Below are 22,678 nucleotides of genomic sequence, written 5' to 3' on the forward strand. Positions count from 1 at the left end.
AGGCATTGTTTACACTTCCTGCTGCTGATAAAAGGGAAGGAGTACTACGCTGCCTTCTGAAGAAGGAAATGCAGTTTTTGAAAAATGCCTTTTTAGGGAAAATGCCCCCAGCGATTTGTCATCCCAGAAATAACTGTGTGTGTATGTTAACAGTCATAGGATGTTGTTTTGTATGTGTGAGTAAGATGTGATGTGTGATAGGCTAGCTGGGTTCTGTGTCAAGCTGGATATCAACTGTCCTCTGCATGATACCAAAATCATTTTTCTACCGTATCCCAGGACAGCTAAACCCCAGTCTGATCTCCGCTCTGTTATAAATCCAAGAAGAAGAAAAACCTTTGCAACTCAAAAGATCTGGTTTGGAAATGATGTTGAGCGCTGCCTTCAAATGGCTCCTGGTAATGGCGCCCCCTGTGGTATTCACAACCTCTTCAATTTAATTTTCTGAAAGTTGTGATGTGGTTTCTAAAGAAATGGCATGGCCATGTCAATTAAGTCTATTTTCCTTATATATCAGAGGAAAATGTTGATAGAACCAACTTTTCCATATGTCCAGAAAAAAATGAACTACTGTCTAACTGCAGACAGCAAACAGATGAAAGTATATTTTCTTATCGCTTGACAACCTTACTCCCACTAAATACACCATGAAGCGTGAAACAAACATTTATTTTAGTCAATATGTAAATTGTTGAATGATTAGCCTGTAATAGCAACAATCTTAAACGCACTTAAATGGGTCTCAGCCAAGGTTAACTAATTATGATATACATTTATTTGAGAAAATCATTGCTTTGATAGAACATTTATATATTTGATCACTTCGAAACGTTTTTCATGCTTACATTTAGTCTGTTAAATGGCTACATATTTATCTCACCCCTCCTCGTCACAGGTTCACACGTGATGAACGGGTGTAATACAGGTAACATCACATGATGTCAGTAAAAATCACTCACCTTTTTGTTGTACACAGGACACGAACACCGGTCCCCTGAGTAAAAGTTCTGCGTTTGTTTGACTAATTCACCCCCGTGCCTGTGTGCATTTTCACACACTGAAATATTACATCTATTGCTCTCCGCCTAATAATGACACAGATAAGTTAACATGAAAGGTATGCGTTGGTATCAAGACGCCGAAGGTAACTGACTATATCCGGCAATGATCGGGATTTGATTTGAGACCAGGCTGTATCCACTTAATTTGCATTCTTGCATGTTCATTTTAAAACTCTCCTTCGTTTAGCCTTGTCAACACAAGGCTTAACTTCATAGATAACAGACTCTGATCTCCTTTTCCTTTAGAGTCATTTCAGGACTCCCGTCTTCGTGTTTTTGGAAGCGACTGCGTGAGAACACGCATGTGTGTGATGGCTTTGTTTGTCCAGGACATGTCGAGAGGAAGGATGTCCGAGGTGACGCACAGTTAAAGTTTAACATTTGACACAGCAGGAAACATGTCTGCTCTTAAACAGGAGCCAAGTGTCTGTGTTGTCTAAACTTTACTTAAATATTCAAAAACATCACATGAAAAGAAGATATTACAGCTGAATGAGCTCAAACACAGAACTCATGTCAAAAGAAAGAAACCTTCAAAGTAATTTCCATTTGAGGACGTATAAAGGGAGACCAAAGACAGTTGACTGAAACATCCAAGTATATGATGTGTCAGTTTTATTTATGTGAAATTTAATATTTCATCTAACTGATACAAGTTTAATCAAAGTTGAAGGGAGAGCCTGATTTGCATTGCCCCTCCCATTCCTCACATCCTATAGGTTTTCTTGTGATGCTTTGGACTCTTTGTTTTTTTCATAACTTGATGGTAGAGGTGATGCCAGCGGTGCCTATGCATCCGGGACGCAAAGACGATGGGAAATAAATCAGTTGGCCCTGAATCTCATCTCAGACATATATAACACAAACACTTGAATCTGCTTTGAAGCGATTTTAAGGATTCAGACCTTGCATCATATTAATCATTTAGATGTTTTCTTCAGCATCGACAGTAGTTCAATCAAAACAATGTTTTTTACACATTACTGGGCGCAGAATATATCATCAAAATGGCTGAATGAGAGTTTGCCTAAGGCACAAAAACACCACCACTGTTTTAACCAGTATATTGACAATTGTGTTTCTGAAGTGTTAAACAGGATGCAAACGGATGAAAGGCCTCAATTAATTGAGGTAATTCAGTGTACAGTACAAGTAATACTTTGAATTTATGCAACCAAAATGTAACTACATACCCTGGGAAACAAACATCAATTAAGTGAACGAGTAAGTAGAAGTAAGAGGGTTTATAACAAGTGTGAAGATTTTAGGAAGCTAAACACCTTGTCATTGGTATTATACACTCTCATACATCATTCAGAAGTCCACAGAACACTGCAATAAAAGATGATGCACTTTAATTAATTTAGTCCTGAAAGGAAACCGAACAAAGGAAAAAACACAAGAGGCAAAATAAAACCAAACAAAAGGATGCAAACTAAAGGCCAAAAACCCACTGTTGAGTCTTTGTTTGAGCTGATTTGTGGGGAGCCGTGTGAAGAGGTCACAGGAGGTCAGCAGAATACGAGATTAGGCCATTAGAGAGAGAAGACTTTGTGCCAGTATAATCCCCTCACCATAATCTCTTTCTCCCTCCACACTGCTAATGGCTGGAAGACAATAAGATGCTCTAATCCGTCTACGGGGATGGCACGGGGCTACGCTGACATATCTGCTGGAGTGCAGGGCACATATAAACTAAAATGTTTTGAAGATTATTTCCCTGGCATTTCTGCTTTATTAGATAGAGTCCAGTGGGGGAGACGGAGCAGCAGATGAGAGGGGGTTGAGATAGTAAGTAGGAATGAGAGGAAGAGTTTACTGGACTGCTGGGTGCATTACACATGTTTATTTTTGCTTAATGGTGCTAAAATGACATCACTCGTTTGACAGGCAGAAACAGATGATGCTAGACAGTGAAACGTCTAGTAATCAGTGAACGAGGTGCCAGTTTGATTTAGACTTTTAAAAAGGTGACACCACCAAATTTCAGCTGATATTAGTCGGTTTAGTTGGTTTGAATACATTTCTCTTGTGACATTGCTGCGGTTTTGCGTCGGTGACTTCACCATTCTGATCCAGACTCAAATATCCAACCATTACTGGATGGATTGTCATGACATTTTGCACATTCATGTTCTCCAGAAGGTGAATCCTAATGATGTTGATGATCTTGTGACTTTTCCTATAGCGCCACCAGCAGGTTGATATTTTTCGTTTTGAGTGTTTTGTCTCTTTCGTGGATCAGCATTCAATTGTGATGCAGCGTTGATTGTTGATACGTTGATTCTCCCCTCTACTGCCATCATCATGTCAAAATGTTGTTTGAAAAAAAACAGAGTTTATATCTTTGGATTCTTTATTGCTTCACAGAGCCGCTAATGTGGTTAATTTATCTCTCAATGACTTTTCTAGGGAAGGTTATTTTTTCAGGTCTGAATGGTTGCAGTTTTAAACAGTTTGAAACACGTGGTTAACAAACAAAACCAAAGATGCTACAAATCTAAGTAGTTAGATTTAACAAAAGTTAACAACACTACTTGGTTGGGTTTATTAAAAAACGATCATGGTTCGTCTTAAAATTACTATAAAATTTTAAACAAAGCAATAAAATGACTTGCTTTACACAGGACATCAACTCATTTGAGATGCATCGAGAGCAAAAGTAACCCACGACAAAATACGTTTCCCTAGAAACGTAATTCCCAATGCAGTTTCGTTGTGAGAGTCATTTTTAGGAGACCAGGCTGGTTCAGATCAAAAACAGCTAAACTAAAAAAGCGAGGGTCTGTGTTGATGTGGACCTGCTGTTGCTTTTAGTGAAGGTGAGAAGACAAAATACAATCCCTAAGTCTGAAGGCTTATCTGATGCCAAAACACCAACTCAATTGCTACAAATTGTTTCATCCACCATCTCGAAGATCTCAAGGTAAACAGTTGAATTATGGTGTTGATGTTATGAAGTAATCTACCAGGAATGTGTGCTGGTGTATTTGTTTTGGCCAATGATGTTGCCAGATGATATTGCATTACATCATGGCAAAAGTTGAGCCTGATTCAAATTTTTTATGCCGGAGCCTGAAATGTAATGTGCGAAAACTGACATATCCTTGTCTTATAATCCTTGATTTGAATCAAGAGCTAGCCTCAGCACCAAAGCCCTTCGCTGTATTAAACCCAAACTCTCTCTTATATCCCCCAAACAAAATAAATACCGATCAAAATTACAAAATGTCAAACAGTCCCTTTATGGTAAATGGCCTTAAGGCTGATAAAGACGGACATCCTAAGTGGTTTTAATGTCAGCATGTGTCTCCGTCTGTCCGTCCCATCCTGTGTCTGTCTCTCTCTCATGCTACACCAGTGGGTCAGGACCTAAAATGGGTCACAGGCCTATGTTTAATAGATCCCCATACGACCACATTAGTGATATGCCTCAGCCAGGTCCCATGATGAGAGGCTAAATGTTTCATTTGGGTCCCAGGCTGAAAAGGTTTAGGAGCCCTGGTCCTAAATGATAGCTAGACCTCGAGCTCAGAGGCGGCCTGTTAGGGGACAGTGAGTCCTTGGCCTTCACTCTGAGTCTCACCCTGGCACAGCGAAGCGGTCTGGCCACAGCTGATAAGTGGTTTTAATGTGATCTCCTCTCCCTTCATTTTTTGCTCCCTCTCTCCTCTCTGCCTCCTCATGTCACCCTTATTCACTCTTTCAGCACTCTCTACTGCCTCTTTTCCCTCAGCCCTCCCCATCCATTTCCATCCTAGATGATGGCTTGGCTCCAGCTGTGGACTATGGGGCTTATGGCCATTATGGCCTCGTCTGTCTCTCTCGTTGCTGTTGACGATTCTGGTCCTCCAGTGGTGGAAGCACAGCAGCGAGGCCCTGTCGAGATTGTGAAGAAGGAGTCCCACCCGGTCCTGTTCAGGCAGAAGAGAGACTGGATCTGGAACTCTCTCTACGTGGAAGAGGAGAAGCCTGCTCCCATCGCATACAAGATCGGACAGGTAGGAGACTCATGAGAATCCTCCTTGTGTTTCTGCTCGATTTCCTGGGCCCTGCTTTGCAAGTTTGGTTCTTTAATCTTCTTGCAATGGCAAATGAGTATTTTTGACACTTGCACTCAGTTGTAATGCTGCAGCATGCCAATAATCTGGGACATTAACTAGTCGCTAACCAGCTCCTTGATGAATATTTGAGCGATTTTGCTGGAATACTTAGTTTGTTTGTCAAAAAATGTCCCTCCAGCTGGGAAAAACCAGGGTGCTAAAATCTACCAGACAGTCAACCACATTTCTTATTTCTTCTTCTTTCTCACAGCTGAAGTCGAGCCAGGCGGTGGAGGTGAAGAGCTTTCAAATCGAAGGTGAAGGAGCAAACTCCATCTTCACTGTGGATGCCAAAGGAGACCTGTTTGTCACCAGAGCTCTGGACAGGGAGGCGAAAAGCTTGTACCATTTGACCGCCAGGATGTTCGACGGGAACAACAAGTTGATCGAGGATTCTGGAGAATTTGTCGTGCAGGTGACGGATATCAATGACAACACCCCGGTTTTCCCCAGAACATATAATGGATCCATTACAGAGAGGTCAACTATAGGTGAGTAGAGTTACTGTCACAAAGGATCACAACCAAACTGCACTCTCAATTACATTACACAAGGGGAACACATTTTCTTTCCTTTTTTTCATGGACCTCTCCACCTCACCTTCTTAGTATTTAACACTATGTCCCTGCCTTCACAAACTGTCATGAGACTGGGCTGACTTGAAAGGTTATGGTAGTTATGGTTATGACATTATGATTTAACCCAAACTAATTATCTTTTTTCTAATCATAACCAAGTATTATTGTTGCCTAAACCTAATCAATCATTTTGCAATGTCAACCACGTAGCATTATGCCATTTTGCAAGCGTGATATGAGGTTGATATGACATATATTAATGAGACATTTTTGGTTAACATTCACTGTATCCTGTGGATTTTTTGCGACTGGATTGTTTTTTCCAACCAGTGCAAATGTGCCCACCTCATAAATGAACCAGAACAAAACAAATATATTGATGCAAGTATTTGACAATTACCATGCAGGGATGATTAATAATAGACTGGAAAATACAAACATAATGTCAACACCTGTCACAATCATTAGCACAACCTGTTGTGAAAGAGTGACTTAAATAGCCGATCTTAGCACATAATCATAATAATCATAATTGATCAGTTAAAACATTGTTCAATGCAAGAACATTTGGGAACACATTTTTGAAATGTTTTATTCTTCATCCAGGAACTAAAGTAGTTGAGGTGAGAGCCACCGATGCTGATGACCCCACCACTGCTAACGGAGAGCTCAGGTACTCTTTGACCCAACAAGGAGACCTGACTACCTTCCAGATCGACAGCACCACGGGTACGTCTCGCTGCACCGACCTCCAACAGGACTGTTTTCCTGCAGAAACATTTTCTTTCTTTTGAATGATGGTTGCAGCTATTTTTACTTGAATATGAGTCAGAGCGACCTCAAAGATAACACCCTCTTTGTCTGTCTGTCTCTCTCACTGTCTCTCTGCAGGTGTGATCAGCTGCAAGACAAACACTCTGGACCGGGAAACCAAGGGTCAGTATGTAGTAGTGGTCAAAGCTCAAGACATGCGAGGAATGGCCTCTGGCAGCACATCCACCACCTCTGTCACCATCACCATCGCCGACACCAATGACAACATTGCTTCTTTCACCCGAAGTAAGGAATATTACCCTTTCTTATGCGTTTTTAAAGACAGGGCTCCTTATGAACACGTGTCACATGTTCACACTGATGTCTGTTTTGTGTCTGCAGGGAAGTATGAACTGAGCGTTCCAGAGGACCACAAGTTGAACGAGAAGATAGGCACTCTGGAGTTGGAGGACAGAGATCAGATTCAGAACAAACAGCCAAAGTTCATCATTCCAAGTGAAAACAACAAAGTGTTCAATGTTGAACTGAGCAGCCCGAACAAGGATGGCAACCTTATGCTCAAAAAGGTAGGAGGCTCATGTAGCAACAAATGAATAAACAAAATCTCAAGGCTAAAAGCTAAAAGCCTTTTTTTCTGAATTTTTTATATCAGCCATAACATTCCTTGCTTTTGGTCATTCAAGTATGATTTTGTAGTGTATGCTGAAGGACCTCTTGTGGTTGCAGTGATTCACATTTCTTTTACCGTCATTGACTGTTGACTCCACTTCTCTTGACCGGCCACAATTTATTTAAACTGCTTCAGAAGAAGAAATGCATTTCCAGCAATCAGCTGGGCTAACAAGCCTCATCTAGTCACAGATCACAGTTTGGCCTTTGTCGTCTGCATCTGCATCAGATTCATTTCCTACCAGATACATTATGATCCGCTAAATTCAGGCACAATATGAGATGAATAAATCTCTGTTTTTGTTGTCTTCGCCGCCATCAAGAATGATGGATGTGGTTTAGGTCCTGGTGGATTTGATGCTCATTTTACATTTTAGTTATTTAAACTGGTGCTTTGACTCAGATAGGTAGTTGACAAGCACAAAAGACTGATTTACAACACCAATGTTATAAACATCGGAGAGCTGACAACCAATGACTCTCTATACGTGCAACCTGGTGTCAACCCATGCACGTCATCAGTGGACGGCGTCTAAGGGAGGAGGTGGGGGTGCAGGACTCAGAGGACCAGCGTTTGTGTCCCATATGAAACCATTGTGACATTATGTCACGTGATTCGATGCCACTGCTTGCTGCTTATGTTGTGCTACAAGTGAACTTATTTTAAGCCCCACCTTGATCTTTTTCTGACCCTAACTATGTGGTTTTGTGCCTCAACCTTATCGCTTGGCAACAAGAACCGTCAGGGTCTTCGTTCTAGGCAAACTATCACGAGTAAGGATTAGATCTCGTAATATTTGTGCCACTGCAAGGCTACCAATTACAACACAGAATTTAAGTTGCTTAAGTTGGTTTTGTTGGACAAAAAACCCCTCAATGAACTGTCCTTCTCCTGGTGAGGAGAGCTTTTTATGCTCACAGGTTTACTTCACTGGATAGTGCTCTTCAGATAAAGTATTTGGGACATCAGTGGGCTGAAAATGTATTCTAATGAAACGAGCTCTGTAATAGCTCGGCCTGGAAGCGAATCACACCACAATCTTCTCCCCGTTCAACTCGCCCCTCAGCTCTGCAGCCCTTCATCTTCCTCACCGGCTGTGTTTACGTGTATACGGAGTAAGCCAGCCATGGGCCTCACTGCGGTTCAGGTCTTATTCTTGTTAAGCTGTTTACACATGCCTTTGATACCCTGCGACTGAGTATCCCTGTTGCCATGAATAATCCAGTTAACAGAATATTCCTGCCTACCTGTGGTGTCCCATCCGCAGATAAAACAGTCCGCCAGAAACAACATTTAACTGAACAGTAGGCGATTGCTTATACACGGCGAAGAAACGATAAGCAGAGACATGGCAGTAAGCAGAGCTTGCTCCCATATATTTGTTGACATGAAAGTGCATTCATAACGCTATGCAAGTCTCAGTTTGTGCAGACTTTGAAAAAGTGAAAAGGAAGGAGGTATTTTCATGCATGGTAACATGTTTAACATGGAGGGGGAATGATGACACTTTAATGTGTTTCTTAAATCCGGAGGATGAGTTTAGCCAGGTTGATTCTGCTGGGTTATGACATTTAAAGCCTTTTTACACCTGGCATTGGCAGCTGTCCCTGGTGAACAGACACAGGTGTGAATGCACTGGATGCATTTAAGCACTTAAAAAAAAGTGCAAATGCACTTTATGTTTGTTCCCAGTCTAAAAATAAGAGCAAGATATGTGGGAATATAAACTTTTGAGGAGGAACATCTTAACTGTTAATGGGTAACAAGAGATACGTTGACTGAAGACATAGACGTTAAAGTTAAGTCTGATAAACATTATGTTGAAGAGGGAACGTGATGAGGCATTTAGGATTTTTTGATAGGACTGAATCAAAAATGTGCCTCTTTCTGGGACCCCCAGCCTCTGGACTACGAGACGACGAACAGCTACACTTTCACTGTCCAGGTGCGAGAAGAAATGGGAAACCTACGTTTTCCTGCCGACAACGTGAACAGTGCTGTCACCACAGCACAGGTAAATATCAGACATCTGTAGCATTTTATAAATGTTCTATTAAAGAGGAGAGAAGGAAAAGTAAGAAGAAGTAAGAAGTTCCAGTCCATTCCAATCTTTTGCCAAATGTGCACAAGTTACAAGCTATCTTTCGACTGTTTCTTATAAATCTACAGGTAATCATCAAGGTGCTGGATGTGGATGAGGCGCCGGTCTTCTCGCAGCCCATCTACACATTCACAGTGGTGGAAGAACGTATTGTGAATAACATAGGAACAGTCACAGCCAGAGATCCGGACAGAGCCAACAAGAGCATTCGGTATGTTGTGCAACAAAACAGTCTGACGGCAGTTTGCAAAGAAAAAAATAAAATCTATTGATTTGGTTTACAGGGACTCGAATTGTCCATTTTTTTAGTCATTTAGGGTCCATATTTGTGGTGGACACACAAAATTAAATTAATTCACGTGACTATGCATCGGCCAGTGATTGTGACATAGTCTTGTATAGGAAGACTACTTGTGGTGGGTGGGAAGATGGACCAAGACCCGTGTTTGCACCGGGAGTGCCAAAGTGTTGAAGTGACACCTTTATGACAGCCGAACCAAACCTTTTGTTCCGTAGCAGAAAAGGAAGAATGACACTCCCGATTTAAAAGTTTTGCAGAACGAAACGAAAAAAACGTGTGCATGTATTTCAATTTTGTGACTATTTCCGTGAAGCTGTGTTGTGTGCAAACCTCCTAATAAAGACAAAATAATCCTGCAAAGTGGCTGTGACACTGATCCCGCTGGCTCTCTCTGTTTAGGTACTCCATCTTAGATAAGGACTGTCCTATCAGTATCAACCCGTTCACAGGTCAGCTGTCCACCCTGAGGATGTTGGACAGAGAGCTGGAGGCCACACACATGTTCCAAGTTAAGGCACAGGAGGAGCCAAGTGGTACGTCACACACACACCCACACACACGCACACACACACACACACACACACACACACACACACACACACAAGGATTGCTCAAGTTTCTAATCCTGTTTCGTTTAAACAATAGAATCTCAGATATAAAAAAATTAAAACCATGTGTTTTATCCAACAACGGTTATGGAGGGAGTTATAAGAGCCAAAAAGACAGCACGTTCTCTCCTTGTTCTCCGAGCAGCTCGAAGGGAGTGTAACACATTAACAGGGGTTTTCATGGATGTAACACGTTGCCTCAACACCTGGCCGACCCACATGGGAGAGAGCGAGCGAGCAGGAAAATCACATTAGTGGGTGTCTTTGTTCACTTGCAGCTTCCAAACCAAACTATATATTTTTAGACCGGCAATGAATGAAATCCAGATATCTATTTTCGTGGCTTGTCACGATGTTTAAGGAACACAATGGTCCCCTGAGCTTGACAAGGTCCTCAATATACGGTGCATGTACTGTACTAAAGATAGTTTCAAAATCTCAGAACAAGAGACAGGAAAGAGACCCACACATTTATCAAAAGATGAATATTTCAATACGTCAGTGATGTGAAATAAGTGTAAAAGCTACTTTAATGTGACAAAATAAAACAACTGCCTAACAAAATGCTCACAAATAGAAATCCGCTCAGGCATTTGACCTTAATCAGTCCCATCAAAAACACCTGATCAGCATCATTCTGTCACATCTGCCCGTTAAGGTAAATGACAAACACGCTGTGAGGAGTGAGTCATATGAGACAGAATAAGAAATGGCTTTATAAAAGACTTATATATATTTTTAGGTATTGACTGATTTAACATATGACCTTTGTGGGACTTGAAAAAATGGAGCAACTAGCAAACAGAAAAAAAGATGAAGAATTGGTTATTTAAAGTGTTATTGTTTCTCCTGTTGGCACACCTGTGTCCAAAAAAATCTGTTTTAAAGGGATAATGCTTTAAATGCGATTACATTGCATCACAAGAGTTACATGTAAGGATTTATTTTTTATCCTCTAGCATACGTTTGCTCTGAAGCATTCCTCCAGGCATCTCACTGAAATGTCTGTTTCCATTGTCAGCACACTGTGAGGTAGTTAAGTCAGGATGAGTCAGTGCTACAGTACAAAATCACAAAATTAGCTCCTGCAGCAAACGCGCATCACTACACTAAGCCTGGGACGATGTGAACATTTCATGACAGGATTATCCTGTCCCAAATAAATGTGATTCACAATAGTATCCTGATAATTGTCACCATATGCTTTAAAATGGCACTAAAACATACTGGAATCTCTTTATATTACATTATGTTCAGAAACATATTGTATTTTACACACATCTTTTTCTGTGAAGATCCTCCGTAGAAACAAACAATCTGAAGTTAGTTAATCATAAATCATAAGTCACTTTGTGTAAATTAAAGATGCATAAATAGGTAAAAACAGCAACATTGTGTGACACTGTTCTTTATAACATGATCATTCCAGTATATTTAAAGTCTCGACCATAATAGAGAGCTAGACAGCTTTTTGGAGTAACAATAATCAATGTGACATTCACTACACAACACACTGCAATTAATCATGGCTGCTGTCTCTTTTCTGTAGGTTTGGAGTCATTCGTGAAAGTTAACATCATCGTCCAGGACCTCAATGACAACAAGCCTGAACTGACTGTCGATGAGATCTTCGTATGCGAGAACGACCTCACTAATACGGTAAGGACGACGCAGTATTTACAGATGTTTGCATTAAACTATACCGATGTTAACAGAATGTCTTAATTTGGCAACAGACGCTGAATCAGCCCTGGCCTCTTAGCAGATTTTATAGTCACTTTATTGAGTTAGACTTTTTGAATGCCTGAAATGTTGTCATATGTTTCTGCTAACTATGGAAAAATTGAATTCAAGTTTACTTTGGGGCAGAGAAAGGGACATAGTATATGGAGTAGCTGTTAATGAAAGTTATGTGGCATAATAATGAGAAAAACAAGCAAGAAAGTTCACTGAGGGCAGTTTTGAGGGTCAAACAAACACAGGACTTTCACCCATGAAACCGCTGTGTGTGCCCCATGTGAAACCAAAAGTTAGTGTTATGCTAGTTATGTTGTTACAGCTGTTAAGTCAGATTATTTTAATGCAAACCATGATCTTTATCTAACATTAACCAAGTCGTTTTGATGCTTTCACCCTCACCAAATCATTTCACAATTTAAAACTGTCGCTGGTATGAAACATTTCGGAATTCTTTTTAGGTTAAGAAACATCGACTTTCAACGAATGTTGTGATTTGTAGAAAATAATGTTTTTCTTCTGGTACTGGGCTCGATATTCAGCCAGCTGTTTAGACATTTTGTGAAAAAGCACACAAACAGAAACTTTCAATTACTGACCTCTACAGGTTTGAGTTCAGAGTCTCAAGATGATGCAATGCTTCTTTTTTTTTAGTTCATGAAAGTGCAATGCAATTAGAGTAGGTGGAGATTAAAGGTGGTAACGGCCGAGTTGTTATTGCATACAGTAACGTTTCCTACACATTGAAAAACAATCTCTGGTTTAATTTTAGAGTATAAACCCAGTATGAAAGTCCATCCTCCAGCCAACCAGTGTGTTATGTTGGATATTTTATTTAGCATGTGTGAACTAACAATAATATTTGTGCTAATTTCCCAAACAAACAATAGCTGTAAACATTGGTTATTATTGGTTGGTATTATTATTGGTTATTATTGTTTTTTCCCTGTCCTTCCTCAGGTGATAGGAACCTTGGGAGCCACTGATAAAGACGACCAGCCAGCCACCTTCAGCTTCAGCCTGGCCAGCGAGAGCTCCAACTTCACCATCAAGGACTACGGCAGTAAGTCTTTGTGTGCACTGAGCATACATTTACCATCATCAGCTTGCTTGTTGCTCAAAGCGGTGCTCACAGGAAACGCTGGCCTCGGCACTTGTTGCTATGCAACAACTGAAACTCCATTTGAGGCTCAGTGCTTTGTTGCTGAAAGTTTAAATTATTTTCACTCCTCAAAAGCGTGCTTTGGTTCTCCACAGCCAGACGGGGGATTTAGAGAGCCTGTCTGGGACCGTAAGTGCTGTCTTGAATGCACAACAGCAAATATTGAAAATAATGACAGCAAGTGACTTGGCGGTCTTGCAGATGTGTTGTCAACTCAAACCAGCTGAGGATGTTGAAGGAACACGCCACACACAGTGCTACTGAGGGGCTTTTTTACAACAATCATTGAGAAATAGCACTTTCTCTATAGGGAAACTGCAACAGGCCAAATGTTGTGCATGGGAGGATGCACTTTAGTATGCCTATATTTTTCTCATAGATGTTCAAAGACATAACACAACTTCAATCAGCAACAGCCCAAATATAAAAGTGGTATTGATTAAACATGGCCACGCTCATCACAGCCAGTATGACTCATGTGGCAACACAGTCTCACGGCAGTTCATGAATCATGACATTGAAATGTCCTCATTCGTGTACATGGACAACAATTCTCTCATCTTTTTGTCTCACTCAGTTTGCCTTTCAAACTAAGTTAAGGAAACAAAAGATAGGTTTAGGGAAAACATCGTGTTTGAGTTTAAAAGAAGTAAGTTAGGATGTACAAACGTGTCACTTTGGGACACTTTTGAGCACTGGTTCTGTGTTGTTGACTGTCCACCTCGACACCTTCCCACCATAAATAGTCCAATAAATGGCAGTTCATGACTATTTAAAGGCCTGCTATGAAAGTGGATTGCATGCGTGTACATTAGCTGCCAATCCATCTGGTAGGTGTTGAAATATTTCACTGAATAATTGAGTCTTGCTCGGGGCAGGAGATAAAAAGTCAGAGGATCACCAAAGTCTTTACGATTCATCTTCTGGGCACCATTCATATCTATGTCAAGTTTCATGGCAATCTGTCTGAAAAATATAATGATTTCAGTCCGAATCCCAGCAGCGAACAGATAATCATAATTCAAAAATACAATGTTTTAAAAGAGTGCTGGGGAACCTGCTGTTACTCCACTCAATGCAGTTGTGTACAGTCGTATGTTAGGGTTGGCCCACTTGTGTTCTTTGCCACAGTAGAGTCCATTCTCAGCTCTCTTTCACCAAAGAGTATTCTAAATTCATAGCAGCATCTACAGCCAGTAGATCCGCTGCCATTTAGAGTAAAAATGTGTAGATATAAATATACAAGTTAGAAAATGTCAGCTCAAATATACAGACTGCGACACAGATGATGGTGTGAAGCTCGACGGAGGCATTTGCTTTGATCCAGACGTTGATATTTAGGCAAAAGGTTGGTGCTCTGTTACGTCAGATTTCCAAAAGCCGATTTGGGTTATTCAGCTCAGGACACAAAATGGCACAAGTAAAACAGTTTTCATCATTTTTGATCAACACGCAGCGTTATGAAACATGAAAGCCCGAAGAAGAAGTGTTACCAACTGTTCTAGTCAAATATTAAAAGTCTGAATAGATGAAAGCCTTAGGTAGTCAGATGAAAGATTTAGGTGAACTGTTACTATTTAATTTCAGTGAAACTTGAAACGTACTGAAAGGAAGATAAACAGAAGCGTGAACCCATCCATTTCCACTGTGCTCGAGCCTGGAGGGGTTGACATGTTGAACCATGGGAGGAAAGGAAGAGGGAGATGGAGGAGAGCAAAAGGAAAGACAGATGAGGCAGAGGTAGAAGGAAAGATGAAAGGAGGCGAGACGAAGAGATCTGGATTAAAGGAGACGGGTAATACTGGAGTGAGAATGTGTTGAAATGAGGAGGGGAGGCAAATAAAGACGAATAAAGAGCATCAAACAAGAGAATTAATACAGTAAATACGAACCAGTGGAATGAAGAAGGTTTAGTGAGGGGAAGAATAGAAAGAAACAGCAATATAATAGGGGTAAGAGGAGGAAAAGAGACACAGAGGAGGTGAAGATAGGACAAGAGAGGAAAAGGACAAGAGAGGAGGTGGATAGTTGTTTGATAAGTGCTTGTTGTCAGTGTGAACTTTGTTTCTCCCTTGTGCCCCCCAAAAATCATCTGACAGCTCCTCACCTCACACCACTTAACACACACACACACACACACACACACACACACACACACACACACACACACACACACACACACACACACACACACACACACATGCAACAAGAGCTGCAAATTGAAGGCTTTTAAAATATTTATCCACTACCAGCTCTTTAAAACTTGCAAAAAGAAAACCACGCTTTCATTACGGCATCCTGGAAGACACAACAGTTGTTGTATCTGCAGAGTGAAGTGACAGGACTCGCTGTTCAGACCGGGGCGGCTACACCGAGCTCACTGCATTAATACCAGACAGACAAGAGAGAGGAGGAGGAGGAGGAGGAGGAAAGGTAAACAAAGAGATGAAGAGACACTAATGGGACACGGGAAGAGAGAGAGAGATGGAGAGAACAAACAAAACGTAGAGAGGACAGTGAGACATACACCGAAATCCAGAGGGACGAATTCAAAGTCAAGAAAGGAGACGAAGAAGATGAAGGGAGGACAGAAGCCGTTTTCATCTTTTATTCAGTTAGTTAAGGCTTCTTCTGTGCGTCCTCCTACACACAGTCAATGAGTGCATGTTGTCTGGAAGACAACAATGGAAAGTTGACGACAGTGACTCGGTTGCACAAACGGTATTCGGGCGTCAGACATGTTGCACTTTCATTAAATGGGTCAGTTTATCTCTCGTAGAATCCGGCCATGCGAGCAGTTTGAGAACATCCATCTGTGAGATGTGTGAAGCTTGTTTTGTGCTGCAGGCGACCGAGCTAATGAGTTCGCTGACTGGCGGTTGCCGAGTCTGCTAGCTTGTAAAGCTACTGTGGCCATGAGTTGGACTGACTTAGTATGTTGCCAGCCTGGTCTCACCAAATGGTGTATGAGTAGCCAACCGCAGTTTGTGAAATAGCCACAACATGCAATCTATTGGTTTCATGTTCAGTGATTGGCCGATATCATTTGTAGGCATAATTTGCAAATGTCAGCAACACCCAGGTTGTTTTTACATAAACCAGAGCTTTATGTTTCTTTGTCTAAATGTTTAACAGTGTGCGTCTAGGTATGTTTGAGTGATTGTGAGGGTCTTTCCTGCCTTTGTGTTTCTGAAATTCCTCCAGCGGTGGGATATTGTGGAGCGCAGCTCTCCCCATCGTCTCAGCAGGAAACTGGTGCCTGCCGGGGATTTGTGTAATGGCTGTATTGTTGGTCCGACCTGCAAGGGAGTGTTGCTCTGTTCTGCTCAGCATGTTTGGTTCTTTCATTTTTATCCCGTTTCAAGGGTTTTGTTTCATTCACTTTTAGTGCTGTTGGAACTTCAGTTTATTTTGACAAGCCTGTCTGGCCACCAATTACACCACGTTACATGCAAATGATTAGGGGTTATACCGTCTAAATCGTAAACTTTCTCATCGAAGGAGATAGCTGTAGGTTGATTTGACAAGCTACAAAATGTTTGGCCTCATGTAGGCAGTGATTTCAGGTTTTTAAACCTGCTGCTGTCATCTATAATCCTAAATGACTCAAATCCTAAATGCACCAAACTGACAGATAATCACAAACGATCTGTCTGCCTCCATGTGACGACTCTCTTCTTCTTATATCTTGGAGCAGGCGCTAGCAGTAAAAATAGACTTTAAAAGACTCTATACACAGAGCAGGTGAACATTAGATCCACTTTTGTGTGACAAAGTGACGATTTACGAGATTAAGATTTTGCAGAAAGATGAATTTGAGTTGAAGGTGATGCATTTTGTTCCCTCACTGTGTGTATTTATACGCTTCTTTCTTCAGACAGCACAGCTGACATCATGGTGAAGGCGGGGCCGTTCAGCCTGGATGACCCGAAGGATTACAGCGTGGACGTGAGCGTCAGTGACGGAGGGCAGACCAGCATCACCAAACTGGCAATTAAGGTCTGTGTGTGTTTCTGTACAGACTGTTGTTCCAGCAAAGACATAATGCACTAAAAATGTATATGTAAACCACGTAATCCAAGAGCTGCTGCTAAGGAAGGAGACTGTTGTTTATGTCTGATGTGAAACCAAAAGTCAATGTTGACTTATTTACCAGTTATACATTTAGACTCGGATTATCTAATGACATGCAGTGTATTGTCTAGATGGACATGCAGTTAATGAACACATGATCAATCAATGATTCGATGGTTTGTGCTGCCTGTTGTAGTCATGTCGGTGCGACGCCAGACGGATTCCCACGCACTGCAAAGCCGGCGCTCGGAGGATGGGAGTGAGTGTTCACGCGCTGATCGCCATTCTGCTCTGCATACTGACCATACTGGGTGAGTCTAAGGTCCTTCTCTTTCCTGCTTTCCTTTCATGGTCTCCATCTTTGGTGGGAACGTTCATCGCCGAGGTTTTCTCACAGCTCTTCTTAGAGATCATCTGTGTGGAGAGAAACCTTTGTTCTTGCCGTTTGTAAGGGTGCCTGGAGATCTTTTGTTTCTGGTGATGCCACTTCCATTGCATCTTGGGTAATGTAGGCACCAGGTTTTTGACAAGAAACAAAATCACATTACATTAAATTAGAAAGATGCCATCTCTGGTTCTGCCACATTCATTTTTTATACCGTCCACCGTCAGTCAGTACTAAATCTGTGCAGTATTCATCTAGCGATCACTGGATTTACTGGCCTCTTTGCACGCTGAATGTCACCGGCTCTACTTGCTGTGCTTGTTTATGTTTGTTTACATCATTCCCAGCGTCTGTGCATTTATGATATGTGAAAATCATAGCCACCTGTAATAAAGTTTGGATGCTGTAAAACGGTGACAAATTGATTATTCATGTTTAAACAAACAACATTTAGGAGACAGGAAGTGAATACCGCTTTAAGCCATTGGCACAGCTTGTAATACGTTATATTGTTAAAGATCATCAGTAACATACAGGTGAATAATTAAATGTTCATTGTTTAAGTCAGCAATAGAGAGCAGAAATACACTTCTGAGAAAATCTTGATTGATGATGAATCAAAGTCTTGGTTCTTTTACAGTCTGTATGCAAAAGTAGCTTCCTTAAACAAACAGATATGAATTCTCGGAGAGGGATTCATGAAGATGGTACCACTGTAGGATGCGTAACACCAGCCCTGAGTCATTAGGGCATAGACACAACATCACTTGCCCTTGCCTTGCAATAAATATGGATTGTGTTTTGCGCGGAGCTCTCGCCCCTCCCTTTGTTGTTGGTTTTATGAATAATGCAGCGACGGATGTGGAAATAATGCCTGCGGTTGTGAGCTCAATATTCTCTTTGATACCTTCGCCCCCTGCTCCCTTTTTCTGGGGGAAAAAGAGACACTTGTCATGTTGGATGAGAGGCACGTCAGAGATAGTTGGCCAAACAAGAGCGATCGGGGATGAGAAGTGCCGAGGAAGAAAGGCAAGGAAAAGAAGAAGTTACAGATAAAGAGGGACGGAGGCGGAGTGACAGATGGGAAAAAAAGAAAAGAAAGATATCTCGACTTAGATATGGGGAGGTGGAGAGGGGCGAAACAGGCAGACGAGACCGAGACGGGGAACTGAGGTGGAGTGAGACCGAGTGAGTGACGGAGCGAGACAGAAAGAGGTTAAAGAAGAGAGACGCCGAAGAGGAGAATTGTGGGAAAAGAGTCAGAAGAATGGGAGTGGTAATGAGGAGAGTTTATCAGCTCTTTAGGTGCCGTCTGCTTATCAAACACTGCCAAACACTCAACCTATTAACTATTAATACACTCCTCCACTATCGCGCCTTTTCCCCTCTGTTTTTTTTCCCTTCATCTCTCTCTTCCTCTTTCCCTTTCCCTCTGGGTGTCTCTCTTTCTCTCTCTCTTTATCAAACACCCCCCAACGCAGTCCAGATTAACTATTTAATGCACTTGTCATTATCTGCCAGGGCCCAAAGCAATTTACCGTGCTCCCCATTCACAGACGCATTTTCTCACAAAAAGTCTGGTTCGACACACGGAAAGAAATTTTTCTCAGTGTTTTTTTTTTCGACAAAGAAAAAGGGCTTCTTCTCTTTTTTCCCTCCCTTTTCTCTCCACTCTAAGTCTGATATCTCCCGAGCTTATTAAACTGCAGAGCATGTGTTGTAAAAGATTAATCTGTTGGTTTCCCAGGCAAACTTAAATTAGTCCCGCTCACCCTCGACTAAAAGGCATGGCTAATGCTGCTCGTCCGCCGAGAGAGAAAGAGGTTCATATCGGGACCGAGGCTCGGGGCCTAATCTAATGTCAAATGTACCCTTCTTCTTCTTCTTATTCTCCAACTCATCTGTCCTCTCTTGATTTCCTCCACTGCGACTTCCCCCATTTCTTCCAATTCCTCCTTCCCTCAGTCATTGATGGCTCTCCTTGTTTTTTTCTCTTTTCCGTTCATTCTTTTCATGCTTCCTTGTCCTCATTCCCTCATCTTGATGGCCACTGAAATCCAGGGCTGAGGCAAAACAGAAACAAAGCTCAGTTTTTTTTTTTTACCGCTCTTTAGATGAAAGGTATTGCAAAACTACCGTTTGAACAAGTTTTGCCGTCTATAAAAGATATGTAATGGTGCCTCCCAAGACCATTATGAAAAGAAAACATTCTTCTAATTCAACGCGGTCTCCTTACTTGTCATATTTTGCCACATGGGCAGAAGCTTTAGTGTGGTATATGGACGCTGAAGGCTTGAGTGTGGTTAGTGTTGCAAAATGGTCCCGATTAGGTTTAGTTAACAAAACGTCTTGGTTAATTTACACACAGGGGGCCTGAAGAATAAACCACATGCAAACATTTTAAAACTCACCTGCAAATATTCTGACTTTTATTGTGAAGGGTAAGAATGGAAGGAATGGATCCACTCCACGCCGCCTATGTCACGGTTGAAAGGAATAATGAAGTTTACCGTCTTGGTTCATAATATGGAGCCTCCATGTTGTTGTTTCGTAAATGCAGACACAATTTAACCCGTGGTTAGTGGATGCCTTCATTTCTGGCCGAAAGCTCAGAAAAATTGACCTTGAAAATAATGAAAACAGCTTTTTTGCCGCATGATGAACATAATAATTCCCGCAGCTAATAGCAGTCCTTGTGTGTTGGGTATTTACTTACTTCCATTCTTGTATTTACTCTTTTACCTCCTTTGCTCCGTTTCTCCTCTTCACCCCCTTTTCTCTCTCTCTCTATTGTTTATTTCTTCATCACCTACCAGATCCAACTTTCCTTCCTTCACTTTGTTTTCTCAAATACTCATTTCCACTTCCCGTCTCGTATTTACTGAACCTCTCTTCCTGTTTCTGATGCTCCCCCCTCTTTGCGTCTCTGCTGTTTGTCTCTGGCTGAGTAGATTCATCTGAGGTTTTCATGCCTGAGGCGAACGTCTCAGACACCTTAAACCACCCGCTGCTCATTTTCTCCCTCATTCTGGCTCTGCTCCCTACTCTCAATCCCTTGTTGGTGCTCCACTTTCCTCACTTCTTTCTTGCCCCCGTTCTTTTTCCCTTTTCCCTTTTCATGGCCTAATTTTTTCTCGTTTTTAAATTCACACCGTTGGTCCAGCAGAAAAGATGGCAGGACAACGTTTGTGTTCTCCTCTGGATGTCTTTGGTTTTTGTCAATAAATGAGACATGCAATAGAGGGGTTTTACACGTCAGGCCTTTTTATTATGTTCTATAAATATTATTTCCAATCAAATGCCATCTCATGTCCTTCACATTATTTCAACAATGTCTTGTTTGTCAAAGACTAAAGTCCACGTCTTCAATTTGTCCGAAAGTAAACCGTCCTCTGCTGCGTTTCAGTCATCGTGATCCTGTTTGTGATGAGGAAACGCTACCAGAAGGATTCTCTGGCCAGTCTGAAGAACAGCGGCGAGATTCACGAGCAGCTGGTCACATACGATGAGGAGGGAGGAGGAGAGATGGACACTAATGGGTATGTAGATGAAACACTTCAGACACCCTGAATATAACTGACACACTTCATCAGTAGTCTTTCTCCAGAGGTACATTCCTCATTCCTTTTATTCTTCTCCTCACAAAATACTGAGTTCAAACCTTTCAAACCAAACTATCATTAAATGTCTTATGATGGAACAAGGCGATTTGTTGTAGATCTAAATATTTGTCACATTATTATTTCTGTTTATATTGCATGCATCAGTGATTTTAACGTTTAAAAAAATAAAATATAATCATTTTTAGACCTTCCTTCTTAATGCTTCTTTTTCTTGATGTTCTACTTTTATTATTATCCAACCACTCTATTACTTCTCCCATCTGCAATATTAATTTTCTTTGCTGTATCTGTCAATTTGATGACCCAGTTTGCCCGATACCAATTATAAAAGTTTAATCTGATCTGAATCAAATCTTATCTATATTTTAAGAGTATTAAAACATATAATCCCTGTTAGACTGTCCATAATAACTGCACCATGCTGTCAAAACCCATGACGGCTTGGGTGAAATAGTGAACTTAAGCAAATTGAAGAAGGCAGAACAGAGTAAACAATGAATAAGCAATTTTAATTATTATTATTATTATGTATTTTTGCTGTCAAAGATTATAGATTGAAAGCTTTCCGAATGTTCCGAATTATGTTTTATAAAAATTAAATCTTACCTCCCAGTTGTGATATAGGATTGAATATAATATTTTATAATCTTTATCTTAATAGTTTGCTTATTTTGCATTAAGAGTCTGCTTGACAACAGACAACATGGTTGCTACGGCTTTTACTCCCATGATGCCATTCTTAGATAAAGAGTTAACACACAGTATTCCTCTCTTTTAGCTATGATGTCTCAATCCTCTCATCCGCTTGCCATGATGGCTCCCTGCTCCGTCACCCGGACCGCCACCCCCACCCCTCTCTCTACGCCATGGTGCAGAAACCCGCCCACCTCGCACAACCCCCCGCCTGTAAGGGCGACATGGCCGTGATGATTGAGGTGAAGAAGGACGAGGCAGATCACGACAGAGACGGCTTCCCGTACGACACTCTCCACATCTACGGCTACGAGGGACCCGAGTCTTTAGCCGGAAGCCTCAGCTCTCTAGGAAGTTCCTCCACCGGTTCGAACTTGGATTACGACTTCCTGAACGACTGGGGGCCGAGGTTCAGGACCCTCGCCGAGCTGTACGGCGTGGATGCACCTGACTACTACCATCAATACTGATGGAGACCATCTACTAATAAGCACATTTGATGCCAAAATACACACACAAACATCGAAAACAGCCATAAGAATACACTCACACATAGCCGACATCATGCAGGAAATACACACAATCACACACGCTCGTATCAGCCTTCGAGGCCGTCCATTTTGTGGAGATTCAGTTTTGTTTGATGATGATGATGATGATGATGATGATGATATTGTGCCCTTGGCCTCCTTCTCCTCCAAAATGTTGGATAGCTTTTAAAAGCAACACCAGGAAATGACCTCATATGAGAAAGTGAGAACTAACTGCTTCATAGATTTGGTGAGAGTGATTGTTGGTGAGAATGTGA

At 41.5% G+C, this 22,678-nt stretch overlaps 1 protein-coding gene across 2 annotated transcripts in view; it reads left to right on the forward strand.

Annotated features, from left to right (window-relative positions):
• cdh5 (cadherin 5) overlaps positions 1-22,596 on the forward strand; it is a 26,939-nt gene extending 4,343 nt beyond the window's left edge. The window contains exons 2-15 of one of the 2 annotated variants that reach the window (XM_084021266.1): positions 4,798-5,062; positions 5,376-5,655; positions 6,349-6,471; positions 6,634-6,801; positions 6,898-7,082; positions 9,087-9,200; positions 9,356-9,498; positions 9,988-10,121; positions 11,746-11,855; positions 12,894-12,996; positions 16,973-17,094; positions 17,366-17,480; positions 20,961-21,093; positions 21,956-22,596. In XM_084021266.1, coding sequence (XP_083877392.1) covers positions 4,823-5,062; positions 5,376-5,655; positions 6,349-6,471; positions 6,634-6,801; positions 6,898-7,082; positions 9,087-9,200; positions 9,356-9,498; positions 9,988-10,121; positions 11,746-11,855; positions 12,894-12,996; positions 16,973-17,094; positions 17,366-17,480; positions 20,961-21,093; positions 21,956-22,340 — 2,355 coding nt within the window. In that variant the 5' untranslated portion in view covers positions 4,798-4,822 and the 3' untranslated portion in view covers positions 22,341-22,596. Of the gene's footprint in view, positions 1-4,770; positions 5,063-5,375; positions 5,656-6,348; positions 6,472-6,633; positions 6,802-6,897; positions 7,083-9,086; positions 9,201-9,355; positions 9,499-9,987; positions 10,122-11,745; positions 11,856-12,893; positions 12,997-16,972; positions 17,095-17,365; positions 17,481-20,960; positions 21,094-21,955 lie in introns of both variants that reach the window. The other variant, XM_084021265.1, reaches the window with a different exon arrangement.
• Positions 22,597-22,678: the final 82 nt, after the last annotated feature.

The sequence above is a fragment of the Eutrigla gurnardus genome, assembly GCF_963514095.1.
Source record: "Eutrigla gurnardus genome assembly, chromosome: 11".
Lineage (NCBI taxonomy): Eukaryota > Metazoa > Chordata > Actinopteri > Perciformes > Triglidae > Eutrigla > Eutrigla gurnardus.